Genomic DNA, 19973 nt, shown 5'->3' on the forward strand with positions numbered 1-19973 from the left:
TAGAGACTCAAAATATAGAAACATAGGATAGAGATTGTCAATCGAAAAGGGAACAGTAAGCCATATACAAAAGCACCATTAATCCATACAGGTAAGATCTAACGCTTCATTTAAGCCCTGTGGATTAAGTGTGTCTAACTTAAATATCCAAGAGGTTTCGGCCAGACACAATTTGGTAAATCGGTCGCCACCTCTTTTGGTAATGGGGACATGTTCTATTGCTGTTATGGTGAGACCCCCGGGGTCACTGTCATGATGTTTGGAGAAGTGACGAGGGATACTGTGATTTAGAAGTTTTTTTAGAATGTTGGTCCTATGCTCTCTAAAGCGAGTTTTTATGCTGCGGGTGGTTCTCCCAACATACTGCAGTTTGCAGGGACACTCAAGGAGATAGACACAATATGTTGTGTCGCAATTAATAAATTGTTTTAAAGAAAAAATACTTTTATTATGAAATGATGTTATGTTTTTAGCTTTATTTACCATATGTTTACATGTGAGACAGATATTTTTATTACATCTAAAATTTCCAGGAGGTTTATTGGGGATCCAGGTGTTCATGGATGTTGAAGGAAGTGAGGGTAGTAAACTTGGAGCTATTTGGTCTTTTAAGTTCCTGTTTCTCCTGAAAACTACTTTGGGTTTCTCTAGGGTACCTTTCAATACTTTATCGTAATTTAAAATTTCTAAATTTTTTAGTATTATCTTTTTTATGTTATGGGATTCTTTATTGTATTTTGAAATAAACACTAGGGATTGGTATTCATTCTTTTTACTCTCCAGAGGTTTCTTGTTATTTTTAAGTAAATTTACACGTTGTACTTTTGCTACAGTTTCAACTGCCTCTTCCAAAAGTCTATCGGGGTAACCCCTTCTTCTAAAATGATCAAGCATTGATACAGATTGGGACTGAAAGTCTGAATCTTTAGTGCAATTGCGGCGGAGACGCAATAGTTGATTTTTAGGGATATTGCGGATCCACGGTTTATAGTGTCCGCTATTGTAGTGTAAGTAATTGTTTGTCCCTACTGGTTTGAGATAATTATTGGATATAAGGAGTCCGGTAAGTGGTAAGACCCAACAAGCTCCCCGCATTATCTCTGCACTGTGGTGGGGTTGAGCCAATTACCATCAGAAGCTCCCCGATACACGTATCCCCTCAAACATATCAACGGAGGGTGAGATATATTGCATACCTTTCAGCTTCGCACTAACCTGCTGTTTAAGCTTGAATTGACTGAGCTACATCTGATTGTGCCGCTGGCTAACCTGCTTCCCATATCCTCACCCCTCTCCTCCTCCCCTCTCCTGCTTATGCATTCAAACTGCTATGAATGACTGCTACTAATCCTCATCACCAATATACTCCGGAGTATTTCCACACATATTAGTTTGCAAACGTGACCTACACATGGCCATATAGATTAATGCTTTTAACATTGTATACTATTATATGAATCTATGTTGTAATTTATGTCCTTTTTTGATATATGTATCATTTTTATATTTTTCTCTATAAATTTACTTAAATATTGAACAGTGTGTCCAGTATCATTCTGTCCGGTGGTATCCTATAACATTCATCCACTAGCAGCGCAAAGTGGTTTTAAACCCCATATTTCTTTGACGTTTTCCTTATGAGCTCTAGCCAACTCATATAAAGCCATCTGCAGCAGCATATCAATTATATTGAACCACATTTATGGTGTAATATATATTACATATATTTTCTATATTTGATATATAACAGCGCCAGAATAACTGTGCAATACGAGTTGAATTTGTCCACTCATATTTGCGCATTCCCCCCCCCCCTTCTTCTTCTTCAGTTTTTTGCTAAAATTTCTGTGCAGCTGATTTATCATTTTTATTTTAATACCAACATATTATTCCACTTGACAGAATGAACGATTTCAAATGTTATAACGATCGCAAATCTAGAAGAGAATGTTATCTGTCTTCGTTTAATATGAACTCAAGGAGCGAAGAGCAAGTGTCCAGCTCAAACCCTGATATGAATAAATTATTTCTCAATTTAGAAGACTCACTAAAGGATGAAATGAGAAATTGGTGGGATAGTGTTTCCCTACAGAAATATTTGGATGCCAAAGTCATCCCAAGGGGTTTAAGGATTTTTAAACACCTATCCATAAATGATCACCCTGAATTGTTAAGTAAATGGAATGAGACACTGGACAATTGCTCATTCGCTCTGATGAGAACACTCATACAATACAGAGAGGAAATGGTCACTAAGACTATAACAAAAATTGATAGATTGAAGGATGAGTTGTTGCCATTTAAGGACAACCCATCATTCAAAGAAAGAGACGAACAAGTGAATAATAGAGTAGAACGCTTTGAAAAGGAACTATTGACAAATAAAAGAAGGAAATGGGATAGAGATCAAAACGACTACCAGAAGGGTATAGTAAGAACATATCACAAGACTAATTCTAATATCATGCCCATTATAGACACTCCCTCAACATATGTTCAAAGACCTACATATTACCAAAGGAAAACCTCCCATTCAAGAGGTAGGGAAAGATACAACTCCTATAGGGATAGACCCAATTACAATTATGTTGAAAAAAGACATAACAATAGTCTTAATACCAACATAAGAGAAAATAGGTCTTCCCATCAGCAATCAGCTGAGCCCACCCCTAATTATAGGAACAACAAAAAAGATCAGGTTTTTCAGAAGGGTTCCTGGAAAGATTACAACCCATACGAGCTGTTAACCCATCATACCCCAAAACGATCCCGAGAAGGAGGGGCAGAAGAGGAGGACGCAAGAGACCTCAGAAAGCCCAGATTAAAATAGATACATCAGCAATATTTAATTTAAGTAAACAAGTTTTAAACAACACCCAAAAATCACTGTTATGTAAGGGTCTGAATTTTGCACCCATACAGGACCCCAATATCTTTGATCTCTTCGTGGACCTCAATCGTTTTACTAGGGATCTATGCAGGAAAAGATACTTTGCCACCAAAACACTTAATTCTATGAATTCAGATACAGACATTTTGCCTGTAATTCTGGATGACAACGATCTGCCCTCTCTTCTAACCCTTGAATCTCTCCTAAACGAAAATAATATGGAAGAAGTAGAAACCTTCAATATCAACACAATAACAGACCCTAAACCTCATCCTCGCTTTAAAAAGAAATCCAACTTTTTTCCACTAGACCAAAAAAGCTCAGCTATAACCATTTTCTATAATAAGACCTTAGATGACTTTAAACAATTGTGTGCTGTCAATTCCAAAAAGAAAAAGAACAACTTATCGGGTAAAGATAACCTTAGTAAACTAGAACGTCAAGCATTGAACACTCTTAAAAAAGATCTGTCAATTGTAGTGAAACAGGCGGACAAAGGAGGTGGGGTGGTAGTAATGGATAGGGATGCCTATACTACTGAGGCCCTTAGACAATTAAATGATAAACATTACTATACGTTACTTCCATCTAACCCCACTCTCCAATACCAATCTTTATTTAAGGATTTACTTGCTAATGCTGAAGTACAGAACGCAATATCCAGGGAAGAATCACTTTTCTTATTTCCTTTTCACCCCATCACCCCCACATTTTACTTTTTACCCAAAATTCACAAACACCTCACAGCACCCCCTGGTAGACCCATTATTTCGGGCGTGGGTTCCCTCACATCTAATTTATCCCACTTTGTTGATTCCCATCTCCAACCCATTGTCACGTCACTCCCTTCGCACATTAAAGACACTACTCACGTACTGAATCTTACACATGAGTTGTCCTGGACTGAAGGGTGGGCCTTTCTCACACTGGATGTCCAGGCACTCTACACTAACATTCCACACACCCAGGGGATTGAAGCTATTAATTATTACTTGGAACGGGATGTCACTATTTCTGCACCCAGGAAACAGTTCATTTTGGATTCCATTTTATTTATCCTTACTCACAACCATTTTATTTTTGAGGATCACCATTACCTTCAATTACTCGGAACGGCCATGGGGACCAGGTTTGCACCTAGCTTTGCCAACCTCTATATGGGCCGCCTCGAAGAAGAACTTATATGGGGCGGCCCGTATAGAGAGAACCTGGTCCTCTATGGCCGTTTCATTGACGACCTCTTCATTATATGGAGAGGGGGTCAAGAAACGGCCCTTGAATTCGTTAATCATCTCAACCACAATTCCTATAACCTCACCTTCACTCACACTTTCAGTTTCACATCTATTAATTTCCTGGATATTGCGTTCTCTGTCCATGATGGACTCCTTATATCCAATAATTATCTCAAACCAGTAGGGACAAACAATTACTTACACTACAATAGCGGACACTATAAACCGTGGATCCGCAATATCCCTAAAAATCAACTATTGCGTCTCCGCCGCAATTGCACTAAAGACTCAGACTTTCAGTCCCAATCTGTATCAATGCTTGATCATTTTAGAAGAAGGGGTTACCCCGATAGACTTTTGGAAGAGGCAGTTGAAACTGTAGCAAAAGTACAACGTGTAAATTTACTTAAAAATAACAAGAAACCTCTGGAGAGTAAAAAGAATGAATACCAATCCCTAGTGTTTATTTCAAAATACAATAAAGAATCCCATAACATAAAAAAGATAATACTAAAAAATTTAGAAATTTTAAATTACGATAAAGTATTGAAAGGTACCCTAGAGAAACCCAAAGTAGTTTTCAGGAGAAACAGGAACTTAAAAGACCAAATAGCTCCAAGTTTACTACCCTCACTTCCTTCAACATCCATGAACACCTGGATCCCCAATAAACCTCCTGGAAATTTTAGATGTAATAAAAATATCTATCTCACATGTAAACATATGGTAAATAAAGCTAAAAACATAACATCATTTCATAATAAAAGTATTTTTTCTTTAAAACAATTTATTAATTGCGACACAACATATTGTGTCTATCTCCTTGAGTGTCCCTGCAAACTGCAGTATGTTGGGAGAACCACCCGCAGCATAAAAACTCGCTTTAGAGAGCATAGGACCAACATTCTAAAAAAACTTCTAAATCACAGTATCCCTCGTCACTTCTCCAAACATCATGACAGTGACCCCGGGGGTCTCACCATAACAGCAATAGAACATATCCCCATTACCAAAAGAGGTGGCGACCAATTTACCAAATTGTGTCTGGCCGAAACCTCTTGGATATTTAAATTAGACACACTTAATCCACAGGGCTTAAATGAAGCGTTAGATCTTACCTGTATGGATTAATGGTGCTTTTGTATATGGCTTACTGTTCCCTTTTCGATTGACAATCTCTATCCTATGTTTCTATATTTTGAGTCTCTACTCCGTGCGGGCCGGGGGGAATGTGGTCTACCCATGATGCTTGGTCGGGGTTAATCCCCCCATGACGTCATGGGTTTGCAGACCGGACTCCCCCTGGTTCCCACGGATTTAGAGCCATATAACACTAATCAATTATTCATGGATACCCTCCTTATATAATGGTCTTCTGTACTATATGACGTTCATAATTCAGAACAAAAACATTTCCATTAAAATAAAATAATAACTGTTTTTATTGTGTTTACTTACTGTATATAATCTGGTGTCTTGATCTTCTACTTATTATATTTTTTCACTAATTTTAGTTATGATACCTAGGTTTTCTATATATATTTTTTTTTCTAATAATTATAATCAAAATAAAATAAAATAAAATAAAATGAAATAAGTTTATATCTCTGGTATCAAAAACCTCTGTTCGACTTATATATATCTTCCCTACTACCTTCTGCTCTATGTAATTACGACTGCAACTACAAAAAACTCCTCTTGTTTATCTTGTGGAACGATAATAGGTTTACCTCTCGCCGATTTTATCACATATTGTGTTTACCCCTTTAAATGCGATTATTTTACTATTTTTGAAAAACGAGAAAATGTTAACAATAGATCGTTTTTGAGTACTGGTTATTCATATGTTCGTTATATATGCACTAGTTTTAATTATTTTGCGATATAAATGTCTCATTACTGGACACACTTGCTTGGTATATTGTTAATGACTGCACATGCGATTCAATGCCTCCATTGGTTATACAAGCGCTTGATATCCAATAAATACCAACATTTAGAAGGAACATCTATCCGTCTTGAAAAAGTCTCCGCCTCCTGAGAAGAAACGCGTCGACGTCACTGGTCACGTCACGTCTGCAAACCTCCGTGTCTCCCTTCCCACCGCCCATCACACGAGCTGGTCTGCCGCGGTCCTTTGAAAATCTTTGTGATCCACCGTCATCTGGCAGCAGCGAGTGAATACCATCTGGCGGTCGAGGTTCCCCTCCCGCTCCCCTCCGCTATCTGGCTTCCATTACAGCCGCCCGTACCGGACGATTTCTGGGCATATACATCTACTACTGGATCCCGGGTTGAGCGGTAAGACCCAACAAGCTCCCCGCATTATCTCTGCACTGGGGTCGGGTTGAGCCAATTACCATCAGAAGCTCCCCGATACACGTATCCCCTCAAACATATCAACGGAGGGTGAGATCTATTGCATACCTTTCAGCTTCGCACTAACCTGCTGTTTAAGCTTGAATTGACTGAGCTACATCTGATTGTGCCGCTGGCTAACCTGCTTCCCATATCCTCACCCCTCTCCTCCTCCCCTCTCCTGCTTATGCATTCAAACTGCTATGAATGACTGCTACTAATCCTCATCACCAATATACTCCGGAGTATTTCCACACATATTAGTTTGCAAACGTGACCTACACATGGCCATATAGATTAATGCTTTTAACATTGTATACTATTATATGAATCTATGTTGTAATTTATGTCCTTTTTTGATATATGTATCATTTTTATATTTTTCTCTATAAATTATCTTAAATATTGAACAGTGTGTCCAGTATCATTCTGTCCGGTGGTATCCTATAACATTCATCCACTAGCAGCGCAAAGTGGTTTTAAACCCCATATTTCTTTGACGTTTTCCTTATGAGCTCTAGCCAACTCATATAAAGCCATCTGCAGCAGCAGTGGATCAATTATATTGAACCACATTTATGGTGTAATATATATTACATATATTTTCTATATTTGATATATAACAGCGCCAGAATAACTGTGCAATACGAGTTGAATTTGTCCACTCATATTTGCGCATTCCCCCCCCCCCCCCTTCTTCTCATAATGAATCTTGCAATTCATTTTTAAAAAGAATTCTGCTGTATTTTTAGAATCAGTTCGTATTTTAATAAGTGGTCCAGAGTATGCATGAAAGATGTATAAGCAAGGAAGACAAAACTGAATGTATGAGAGAGGGTTAAATTATGCAGCAACCATTGACCACCAGCAAAACATCTTTTGCGTATGCGTTTGGTAGCTATCCACCTAATCAGCTAAGCAGTCCTGAAGATTATTTTCCTGCTACTTCACCAGCTCTATCACCTCCTGCTTGCCATGATACTTTACCACCGCCATCTCAATCTAGGATCTAATTCTCCTTAAAAATGATCAGTTTTACTAGCAGCACTGGTCTTTCATCACTAGAAGTACCTTCTACTGAAGCATCCTAATGAGGTAGAACCTGTACAGTCAACACAAAGTTAATGACACTCCATAATCCCTTAATTATCAGATCAAATTCTATAACTTAGAACTTATTTCAGTATTGTCCCTTTTTGATTGCTGTGTAACAGACAAGGATTCCAATAGAACCCTGCCCACATGAACTAAACAAAAGATCTACACCAAACACAGACAGTGGTGTCCATGTGAACAACACAAAGAGAAGGAGCTGCATTATTAGTGGGAAGTCCTATATTAGAAAACAGAACATCTGGAATTTCAGTCCAATAGGTGCAGGGAGGCCCAGAGCTGAGATGGCTCACCTTCCCTGTCAATGCTACATGTGGTGTGCTATATACATTTTTCATCATTGTGTGGTACATAGGATAGCTAAGAAAGTTTTGATTTGGGGCATGCTATATATCTATATATGCCCCTGGAACTGCTAATTGTAATGTGGTTTAAAGTGAACTGAAGGGCATTATAATGTGGCATAATTCTATGAACTGGAGACACTGTATGTCATAACTAGAATTGTGGCTACTATGTTGCATAATGTATACAGGCAGCCCTACAATGTGAAATTGTGTGAACTAGGATACTACTATGGTGCATTTAATTAACTAGGGTACTACTTTGGTTCAGGAAATAAAGTAAGGCACTATTTTAGGGTATATAGTAAAATTAGCAGCTGCTGCAGAGAGGTGTCTCTCCAGAAGCATTTAGACAGGGCTCCTACAAAATGTCGCCATGCAGTCCACAATGCTAGCTATGCATGTTAGGGAATCTACATATAAAGAACAGATCCAAATTGATTGGAATCTTTATAGAAAGCATATGCCATTACGGTACTTGTTTCCTAGCACGTCGCCACCGATTTTGATTGTATCGGGTCCATCGCATCGCATGCCAACCAAATCGCATGCGATGCGATCGACCCGATTTTTACATTGGAATCAATGTAAATTGGTCCCTGAGACCTGATTTTACATTGATTTCAATGTAAAAAGCCCCAAAACCCCCCATTTTAATACTAAACCCCCCCTCATGTTTCAAATGCCCCCTCCCCATTGTTAACGCCACCCCACTATTGACTCCAACCCGAAGCGTGGCGAGCGCAGCGAGCCCACGAGGGGCGGCGGTACGCGTCCTCCGACCTTTTCATACCCCTACTATCCACGTCGGCGTGGAGTTGATTTTATATAGTGTGGCGAGCGCAGCGAGGGGACGCGGATACCTTCACAGGTATCCGCGTCCCCTCGAGGGCTTCACAGGTATCCGCATCCCCTCGCTGCGATCGCCACGCTTCGGGCTCGTGGCTTGCTGCGCTCGCCACACTATATAGAAACAACTCCACGCTGACGTGGATAGTAGGGGTATGAAAAGGTCGGAGGACGCGTACCGCCGCCACTTGCGGGCTCGCTGCACTCGCCACGCTTCAGGTTGGTGTCAATAGTGGGGTGGCGTTAACAATGGGGGGGGGGGGGGGGGGCATTAAACATCATTTTTAACCATATTCAATGTGAAATGGGCCATATTGGCCCATTTCACATTGTCACCTATGTAAAATCGGGTTGATCGCATCGCGGCCCATTATAATGGTCCGCGATCAACCCGATTTTCACTTAAAAAAAAAATTAACATTGTTCCCTATGGAAAAATCGGGTTGATCGCGCCGGTCGCATCGCGGCCCCTTATTAGGGGCCGCGATGGACGCGATCAACCCGATTTTGTCTTTCACCGGCAAATTAGCTGGTGATTGACACAAAATCGGGTCCATCGCGTTGATTGTATGCCTTAAGTACCTTAAACTTAAGGCATACAATCAACGAGATGGGCGCCGTGCTAGGAAACAAGTACCGCCATTACTATTAGAAAACAAAAATCTTACGAAAATAGAGACTTCTCTGAAAACATACACAAAGTGGCAGTATGGATGGTGTAATGGTTAGCATTACTGCCTCACAGCGCTGAGGTCATGGGTTCAATTCCCACCATGGCTCTAACTGTGCGGAATTTGTATATTCTACCCGTACTTACTTGGGTTTCCTCTGGGTACTCTGGTTACCTCCCACAACCCAAAAACATACTTGTAGGTTAATTGGCTCCCAACAAAAATTACCTCTAGAATAAATGTGTGTGCGCGTTTACATGTGGTAAAGGAATATAGATTGTAAGCTCCCCTGGGGCAGGGACTGAAGTGTATGTTCAAATATTCTCTGTGAAGCGCTATGGAATATGTGTGCGCTATGTAAATAACTGATAACAAATAATAAATCCTAACATTAAATTTCTTCCTTGTGTCAAAGCCTTCTGAGTTATCTTGGAGATGGAGACATGAGTTGAGAGATTTTGAACCTGGAATATGATTATGAGATCGTAGGATTGCATTCTCATTTTAAAGCTCCAGATTTAAAATGTGCCACTAGTACCCAAATCAGATAATGGCAGCATGCCATAACATTGTGTGGATAATGCTGGATTTGATATCTGTACAGGCTCTACAAGGTTCTATTACTCATTGGGTATGATTGCTAGTTTTATGTGATGACAACATAGGGCTTTTTGTCCAAACATCATGCCTGAAGGTATTGCTGAATGATTGATTACATGCAGTGCTATATCACATAAATTTTCTTTATGTGTTTGTCATACTATTTTTCTGTTTGTTTTAGGATATGTTCAAGGGATGAGTGATCTGCTTTCCCCTGTTCTTTATGTGATGGAGAATGAAGTGGATGCCTTTTGGTGTTTTGTATCATACATGGATCAAATGGTAAATGTTAAATGTTTGTTAGCAATGTATCTTTAGATGTCCAGATATTTGTCTTGCAATGCATATAGTGATTTCCTGTTTCCTTCATTATGAAGGTAAGTGACTACGATAATCTTTCAGTTGACTGTTGGGTAAGTGGCAAGTATGTGAAGTGTCTTTTTTTTTTTAGTGCATTTATGATATTATTTCTTTTAGCCCAGCTATAAGGGATTAGTGTTGTACTGTATATAATTATTATTATTTTTTATTAAAGAATCACATAACACTATTCACATCGGGTACAATAGTTTGCAATACTACATATAGAAACACAAGTCAGTGTCTACATTAGTCTATAGCAATACAAATGATTGTAAAGCTAAATCTTCCCCATGCACATTTACCGTTCACATCTTGAGAGATCAGTTGAGACCCTCAAATGAGCCGAGCCAAATCGGGAGTTTTCTTGTAACATGAATAGGAGGAGCACAGAGTCTGTGGAGGTCCCCTAAAAGTCTGTGTCTATGCAATGTGCTACCAGCAGCGGGCTTTTTGTACTAGATGCAATGCAATGTAGTACGGGCTGAACATACTTTTTGCTATGGAGCAGTCATCACACGAGAATAATGCTCTGTGTATGGGCACCTTATGGATTTTCTTGTTAGTCCCCAAATATAATCCCCTATCATACGCTCATTGTATTGCCCTGACAACAACATTCAAAGTCCATCACATCTTGATTAAAACATTCACCTTGCTCTTCCCAATACGCATCCATGTTCTCTCCAAATTGGTCCAGGTGAGCATGTAACATATGTATGATTGTAATGATCATTGTAAAACGGACAAAAGCAATGTTTTTTTTAAACATAAACAAAGGTTTTCTTTTTTTCTCTATGTAGAGAAGCAGAAAATAGTAATTGAGTGGTGGGTTTTGCTGGGGCAGGACAAACCTACTAGGGTAGGTTTGTCCTGCCCCAGTAAAACCCACCACAGATAGTAGGAAGCCACCCCCTTCACCTCCACTCTGGCGTTAGTATGCCGGGGCTCCCCTGCTGCCTGTCAGTCATCACACAGGCGGCAGGCTCGGGATGTTTTGCGGCGGCTCGGGAGGACTTGGGTGCCTGAACTCTCCCGAGCCGTGCCGACCATCCCCGAGCCTGCCGCCTACAATCACTGATGCAAACAGTGAATAGCGGCAGGGGAGCTCCGGCGTGCGATCGCCGGAGCGGAGGGGGTGTGGGGAGAGGCGACAGGAGGGATGGTGATGGGGGGACCCCTAAACGTAGTGCGCCAGTGGTGCTCCACTGGCGCGCACCTAATGCAAAGTGGTATGGCCGGAAATTTTCCGGGACAGCCCGCTGCGGCAGCGCAGCTGAGCCTGTCAAATTTCCGGGCATACCACCAAAGGGGTTAAAAAACTAAATTTTTTGTTTGTTGACTGGTGTTATTTTTAACGGATATCTCCCACTGCCAATCTAATCCTAGTAACACTCCGTATTTTTCAAGGAGTCTCTGAACCTACTTTCAAAGTTTATAGTGCGGCTAGCCACATAGCTTTCACAAGTTTAAAAAAATTTGGAGGCCATAAATGATTTGCAGTTTATACTTTGAGTGCAGGGTGCATGTGCCAATTGATAGTTCAGTTTATCTTCTATGCTCATTAAGTACTATATACCAGCCAATCAAAATGACGGAGCAGCTGGGAGCCGAGGCTTTTTCATGCTAATGTGTGTGGGTGTAATGATGTGTACACACGGGTACAATCTGCATGAGATTTTGACTATATAGTCAAAATCTCATCGGGATCGCATGTTTTTTTTACCCTTGCGATCCTGATGCGGTTTTGATGCGTGTTCACGTATCGCAAGCAGAAAGTCTTGGCTGCTTTGAATTTATAGTGCAGATCTGCTATATAGTCAAAGTTGTATGCAGATCGCATCGGGATCGCATTGCATGGTACTCGCACCGTGTGTAGGGGAGGTGTGTGAGCTTCAATGAAGCTCCATAAGGTGCCATCTAGTGGACACTGGCGCACCAATCAAGCTAAGGAGCAGCGTTAAGCCCTTATTATATTGGATAAGAAATGGAAGTAGACCTTATGTAGACCTGACTTAAGTGTCATTCACAATGTTGGCATGGTCATTATAAAGACCTTGTAAATGTTGACAGTCACAATGTCAACATGTTAGGGTTAGGACTCTAATTGTAAAAAAAAAAACATTGCCAACCATGTCTACATTGTGCATGTTGACATAACATCTTTGTCAACATTTTTTTTTTTAATCACACTTTTAAATATCAAAAGAAATATTGGAGACCACAGTAGTGTTATACAAATATCTGAAATCCGGTAGCTTTTTCGGTAAATTCATGTGATCAGGATATAAGTTTTGTTTAAACTGAAAGCCTGTTTATCCTCTGTGGTTTTTGATTGATTTACAACCATTTATAAGTATATCCTGTCATTCAAGAATAAGAGACGTGACCTTTTCCGATTTTTATGTTATAACAAAAGTTATAATTTAATGTCTTGAGTTTCAGGAAATCTTTTTCTATAGTATTTGTTTTAGCTTGTATTGTATAATTTAGACGTCTACACTGTGTACTCAAGGTTAAGATTTAAGTACTTTGAGACACAGGCTTCCCGTTACATTTTTCTGGCTGTTATGGTTTTTTTTTTAATCTTTTTTTTTGTATGTGCTGCAAAGTGTTGTATACATTGTGTGGCACAGTATGTGAAGGTCCATGAAAAATGTAAGGAAAACCACTGTATACAATATAATGTTGTCAGCTGCTGTACTTTACGTATTTACTTAATTATTTTAATTTGCATCTTCTACTTTTTATTTGTTCTTTTTCAGCATCAGAACTTTGAAGAACAAATGCAGGGAATGAAAACACAGTTGGTCCAGCTGAGTACTTTGCTACGACTACTGGACAGTGGGTTTTGTAGTTACCTTGGTAAGGGTGGTTCTTAGTGCCTTTTTTCATGAGTCATGTCCATGTGTCTGTACAGGATGGGCTATGGGAAAGTATCCTGAGTCCTATCAACTTCCAGTAAATAGAATATACTCCAAGAGAACTTTCCCATCAGTCCTCTGTGAGGTCTTGTAGCTATATTTGAGATTGGCTGTCAAACACTTTTGGTCCGAGCTCTTCAACAATTTGTTGGTGGAATGAAATCATTCTGGCAAAGCTCCTTCTCTTTTGGAGAAAGAAATACAACACCTATGGGTTATGATGCTGCTACACAAAACAAACATGATTGATTAAAAAAAGTCAGCCTCCACTTCAGTAAACAGAATATTTATAGCAATCTCCCCAAACTTTTCTACAAGGTCAGAGAACTTTTTGCCGGTCACACACAAGACTAATAAGTCTAGTAGTAGACTAGTAATAGGCGCAAATAATCCCTTTTTTTGCATCGGTTACATTCAGGTTATTTAATCCCCCCCTAATCAAATGATGTACAAAACTGCGATTTTAGAGTAAAATTGCTTGTATTATGTTGAAATGTAAACTTTATTAAAGTGTAAAAAATATTCTTTTTAAGGAACTGCTATAGTTGCCAACTAAAAACCCTTTGTTTCAAGCAGCTCATTTTATGATAAAACAGTATGATTGAATTATGTCACATTGTTACAATATTTTTCTGTTAATATAAAATTATTGCAGGGTAGCATATACAGTAGTATACAATAGGGTAAACCGGCTATATTTTTGGTAGAACCCTACATTCTAAAAAAACACTGCTCCTCGCTTCTAATGGGGAATAAAAGTGTTTGTGTGGAGGCAGCCACTAGATGGCGCATGACAGTGATGCTCCATTTGGGCGGAAGCATTGCAGATTGTAGGAAGTAATTAAGGTTCTGCTCCCTGCAACCAAAAATGTTCCCTGTTCCAGTGAATCATAAACATTTGGGATTTACTAACAACCCCTGGTCCAGAAACCAGGTGACTACTTTCAGCCAATCCTCAATTTGAAATATCTTAATGTTCATCTTTGGGTGGAAAATTTTTAAATGCAAAGCATGGACTAATGGGACTTTATGGCATCTATAGATAACATGTCACATATTACCAGGTAGTGATTTGTGAGTTCGAGAAGTCCCTTTTAAGATGTGCAGTTATTACTCATCATTTCCAAACCAGCATTTTCCCTTAAGTATCTCCACAGCTCCAAGGGTATCTACATGTCAGTCTCGGGCTGAGAATAGTGAATACCAGACTGGGGATTAACTGGACCTGATGCAGGGGTGCCGGATCTTACGGTGTCATAGGTTTTCCCCAGTGACCCCTCCAATTGGCATATGGGCTTTGCTGCTATTAACACACCAGTCGCGGTCCCCTGAATAGGTTCCCCATGTTTCACTGGCAAACTCTGGGAAGCAGGTAGCGTGGACTCTGGATTTTTTGTGGTCATCTTAGCCAGGTCATATACTGGGAGTCACGGGAGGCAGTACACTGGGAGCAGGCAATGGATAGTCAGAAGGCAAGCCGAGGTCATACACTGGAAGTCACTGGATACGGTACATTGGGAGCAAGCAATAGACTAGTCACAAGGCAAGCCAAGGTCACAAACTGGTAGTTACTACACTAGGATTAGGCAGGAGAGTAGTCAGAGGGATAGCCAAATTCATACACCGTAGCCAGGAATCGCTAGAGCTGGTGTGAACCTATACTCTGTCAGGGATTGACTGTCAGAGATTTCGTTTTATAGGGACCTAATGACTGGAGTCTCACAGGTGCCTCAATCAGTGAGAGCTGAGCATGTCTCACTCAGGTGCTGCAATGCTCAAACTACACAGAACTGCCAGGCAGCATAGAGCAGAGCTGAACTAACAGAATAAATCAAAAACCAGGTAAAACACCAAACAAACTTGAATGTTGTGACACTACAGAGATGCTGGCAATTATAGCAGGGCATCTCAGGTAGAAATGGGTGACTATCATCCCATACCTGGAAGCTCTTTTAATAAAAGCAGACTCTGCACAAAACAGCAAGGGGTGGTTTCTGGAAGTGAACTGAATTATGAACTGCACCAAGTCCAACTAGATTTCGGTTTAAAATATATTCTTTCTAGGTGGTATTCAATACCAACCCAAAAAGGTGTTTCTTCCAGAAACAATATTTTTTCACCTGCAGTTCCTGGGCTGACTTCCATTACAAAAAGGGTACTGATGTCAGTTCACCTGTGTATGAGAATGTCAGAGAAGATGGTATCTGCACAGAAAGCAGTTTGATTCGGAAAAGTAAATTCCTAGATGTTCCAGCTAGAATTACTATGGAAGTCAAACAAGTCATACTTTTTTTTCTTACCTAAAATATTTGCATGGGTTGTCTATTTTCTGTGTGAAATTTGGTATTGTGATCACAGACACTAACCACCGATGTTAGGGTGCTATGATAGTTCAATTCCGGTTTGAGGGGTTGTGTCGTGTTGTGTGCACCGGCGCCCACTAGATGGCACTGACATTACTGTTACAGATGTAGCCATGCTCATCTGTACTTCCTTTTGCGTCATAACACGTGCACACGCAGCTGCACATTTGTATAAAAGTCGCACCTGTAACCTAGTGCACCAAATAGGAAGGGATGCAGTTACGATCCCGGCGTTCAGAATCCCGACGCCGAAATCCCGACCGCCGAAATCCCGACACATTCTCCCTCCGTGGGTGTCCACGACACCCCTGGAGGGAGAATAAATTAGCGTAGCGAGGCACCGGGACCGCTGCGTGGCGAGTGCAGCGAGCCCGCAAGGGGGGGCGATCCACGTCCCCCCCTTGTCGGCATTTCGGCTGTCGGGATTCCGGCGTCGGGATTCTGAACGCCGGGATTCAATACTGAATCCAATAGGAATTAGTGACTGGGTTGTGGGTACATCTGCATGTTGTTTCACTATGGGATGGTTTCCAGTGTTTAATAAATTTAGTAGAGGTTCAAGCATTCTTCAAGACCAAATACTTTTAAAAAGTAAAGAGCTATAAAGGGCCAGGCATACAATGCCATGGCAGTAAGTTGAGGTTTTCCAAAATTTCTTGTTTTTCAGCAGGATTGACTGTACAAGGGGTTAAGTGTAGTTTCTTTCTTTTAAAGAAAAGTAGCAGATATTCCAGTGTTTACAATTTTCTTTAACTGGGTTGTTTATATGCTGACCAACATTGATATGCATCCAGTGGTTCATTGCGATCTTAATATGGTTTTTCAATCTGTGCAGCAGTACCTTTTGTACTATTAGAAGAGACAGAACTAATATTCCTGACTTTTGAAACCATTCATTCTGGCCATTGCGTCAGATGGAAAGGTGCCAGATATAGGACCTCTATCCTGGAAGTCACCTCTCCTCCCTTTCCATGAATTTTAGGGTGGTCTTGTTCACTCAACCTCTGTTTTTTCCAAGATTATTTTTAAGTTTAATGTAAAACAAGAAATTATGGTTTCTCTATGAATCTATTAAGTTAAGTTGGAGCCCTTAAGTTTTTTATTCACAGGACAAAATAGATTTTTTCTTCCAATTTTATTGCTTATGCAAAGTAGTTTCCTAAAGCTGCTTAGGTGTGCTAAGTAGGGATTTCAGTGAATTTACTAAAGAAATATAGAATAATGTTGCTTTATCCATACATGCTGTTTGTATTGGTACAAAAAAGTGAATGTTCTACTGAAAACAAAAATGTTAAATATTATATATCCATTGTATATGTATTATGTTTTATAATGTATCTTATAGTAGCTACTGGTTTTCATCATTGTGACTATCTACACTATACCAAAACAGGTACCTATAAACTTTTGTGTATATTATTAACAAGTGACCCTTGTCTGCATTTTATCTAGAATCTCAGGACTCTGGTTATCTGTATTTTTGTTTCCGATGGCTTCTGATCCGGTTTAAAAGGGAATTTAGTTTTCCTGATATTCTCCAGGTTTGGGAGGTAAGTTATTTTTTACCATTAGTATAATTTCTTAGGAAATAAATAATTTTTCTTAAAATATTACTGTGAATAAAATAATTGTATAATGAACTGTTTTCAGAATAGTGATGTAGAGGTAATCCAGAACCTCTTAATTCCATAAGAAATGCAATAACCCTCTGAGGCACTTATGTATTATATAGCTTCCCTTCTGAACTTGTAACTTGGTGGGACTGCTATGCTATTACTGATGCCTGTCCTTGTGTTACCTCCCTATATCCCTATAGATTGTAAGCTTGCAGCAGGGCCCTCTAACCTCCAAGTCTGTCTGTTGTTACCCAGTTTGTTTTATCACTGTTTACTACTGTAAAGCGCAATGGAATCTGCTGCACTATATAAGAAACTGCAAATAATATATAAACATTGGGAGGACAAAAAAAAACTGATTAGCTCTTCATATGAATTGCTAGTTTTTATTCATTGATGAGAAATCTATACAGGTCTTAACATACAATCAAAGTGTAAACATGTTGTTACTTCTTTATAGGTAATGTGGACAGACTTACCCTGTCAAAACTTCCATCTGCTCATTTGCTGTGCTATTCTGGAGTCTGAGAAAAAACAAATAATGGAGAGAAATTATGGCTTCAATGAAATTCTAAAGGTTTGTCAATTTTATAAGATTAAATGTAATTTAAAACAATACAATTTAAACATTTTAGTTATACATATATTAGAGAGGTTTTGCATACGTTTTTTAGTTGTAGACTTTTTATTTGGATATTTAAAGATGTTCTCGTTGTTATGTGGTTATTTTATGATGTACTTTTTGTTTGATTCAGGTATTGTTAGAAGTAAAGATAATTTTTATATGGTGAATCCTAAAAGTAAATCATTATTTTAGGCATACCTTATATTGGCTTATAGAGATCTAGCACTTTAAACCTGTTATACGCCGTGTCACCAGTTATCATATTAACCTCTGTTTCTCATCTCTGTCCCCTCCACCCTCCCATTTTCCTCTATTTTTCTTAATTATATTCCCATTCCCTATTTCCTTCTATTTCATGCCTATCCTCCCTTACCCCTTGTCACCATGGGGTCTTTTTACTAAGCCTTTAATGGAGAAAAACGGGCGTGGTATATGGTCCCGACAGTTGGGATCCCGACTAGCCAGACTCAGACAGCAGGGTGAGCGCAACAAACCCCCTTGCGGGTTTGCTGCGCTCGTCACGCTGCGGGCATGGTGGATCGCTACGCTCGCCACCTATTCTATTCTCCCTCTATGGGGGTCGTGGACCCCCACCGAGGGAGAATAGCCAGTGGCCGTTGGGACCCTGAGTGTCGGGGTTTTGACTGTCGGGTTAATGACTGTCGGGATCCCGACTGTCGGGAAACTGTCCGGCACCTGAGAAAAACTAGATGGCCGGTGACATGGCAGTTAGGGGCTGATTGGCTAATAAATCATTCCTCTATGACTCTTATTTCTGTCCCCATCATCTCCCAGTCTCTCATATCTGTCCCCTTCACCCTTCAAAACCCTATCTCATTTTTGTATGTACCCCCCTTCTCCCTATCTCTACTTCAGTCTCTCAATTTTGTCCACATCACCTCCCCTGTCTCATCCTTATCCCCTTCCTCATCCTTATCCCCTTCCTCATCCTTATCCCCTTCCTCATCCTTATCCCCTTCCTCATCCTTATCCCCTTCCTCATCCTTATCCCCTTCCTCATCCTTATCCCCTTCCTCATCCTTATCCCCTTCCTCATCCTTATCCCCTTTTCATCCTTATCCCCTTCCTCATCCTTATCACCTTCCTCATCCTTATCCCCTTCCTCATCCTTATCCCCTTCCTCTGCTTCTACCCATCTTTTGTCTCTAGCCCCATCAACTTTGTCTCTCATTTCTGTCCCCTTCATACCCCAGTATCTCTTTTTTATTTACCCCATATTGCCCTGAGGCTGATCACTTTCCCTTAAGGGGCATACACACAAGGAGGTGATTTTGATCCCATTTTTAAGTGATCTGACTAGATCGCTTAGAAATGGAGCACTGATCGCTCCGTGTGTATAGCTCTGGGCGATGGCGATGAGCAGTCTCTCCTATCTGTTCCTCGATCTCGTTGTCCCTGGTCCTAATGTCATTCTTTTCAAACCTGTTTCACATAGCTGCCATTATTTTAAGGCCCTGCTTAGCAAAAATGTATGATTTAGCTAATTTATATAAACTCTATATATAGTTTTTTTACAGCACATTTAAATGATACAGTTTTTGGTGTTACTAGTTTATTTAATTTAGTTTAAAACATCTCTTTGAAATCATAAATAAATATTTTAATGGTAAAAATGCATGGGAGGTTTCTAGCCACCCCATTGTACATATGCCCCCATTATAACATTATCCCCGCACCCTCAATAGTAATGCATGTAGATCCTCCAATGGTAGCTCACCCCCAGGACTGAAATGTACATAAATTGAAGCACCTCCCACTGGCAGTAAACCCTTGTAATAATTGATACAAGCAGGGTGATAGGGTCCTTAGAGACACACAGAATGGGGAAGTACGTGCAGCAAATGGGTTTAAGTTTGGTTGGGTTAATGCTAGGGTCTGTAAGTGCGAGTAAGTGAAGGAGGTTTAGTCTAATGTAATACAGCTGACATATTTTCCTCTCCCTGCATGGTTGGTTTATTAACCCCTTCACTGGTGGGTTATTTTAGGGAGCATTCCCCACAGGGC

At 40.0% G+C, this 19973-nt stretch overlaps 1 protein-coding gene across 1 annotated transcript in view; it reads left to right on the plus strand.

Moving 5' to 3' along the window:
• The window catches only part of TBC1D15 (TBC1 domain family member 15), a 119539-nt gene that overhangs the window by 93265 nt on the left and 6301 nt on the right, over positions 1-19973 (plus strand). Inside the window, exons 12-15 of the mRNA XM_083182552.1 lie at positions 10242-10342; positions 13186-13285; positions 17160-17257; positions 17784-17900. Of these exons, the coding sequence (XP_083038678.1) occupies positions 10242-10342; positions 13186-13285; positions 17160-17257; positions 17784-17900 (416 nt within the window). The remainder of the gene's footprint in view (positions 1-10241; positions 10343-13185; positions 13286-17159; positions 17258-17783; positions 17901-19973) is intronic.

Source organism: Crinia signifera, chromosome 4 (assembly GCF_055691185.1).
Source record: "Crinia signifera chromosome 4, ASM5569118v1, whole genome shotgun sequence".
Classification (NCBI taxonomy): domain Eukaryota; kingdom Metazoa; phylum Chordata; class Amphibia; order Anura; family Myobatrachidae; genus Crinia; species Crinia signifera.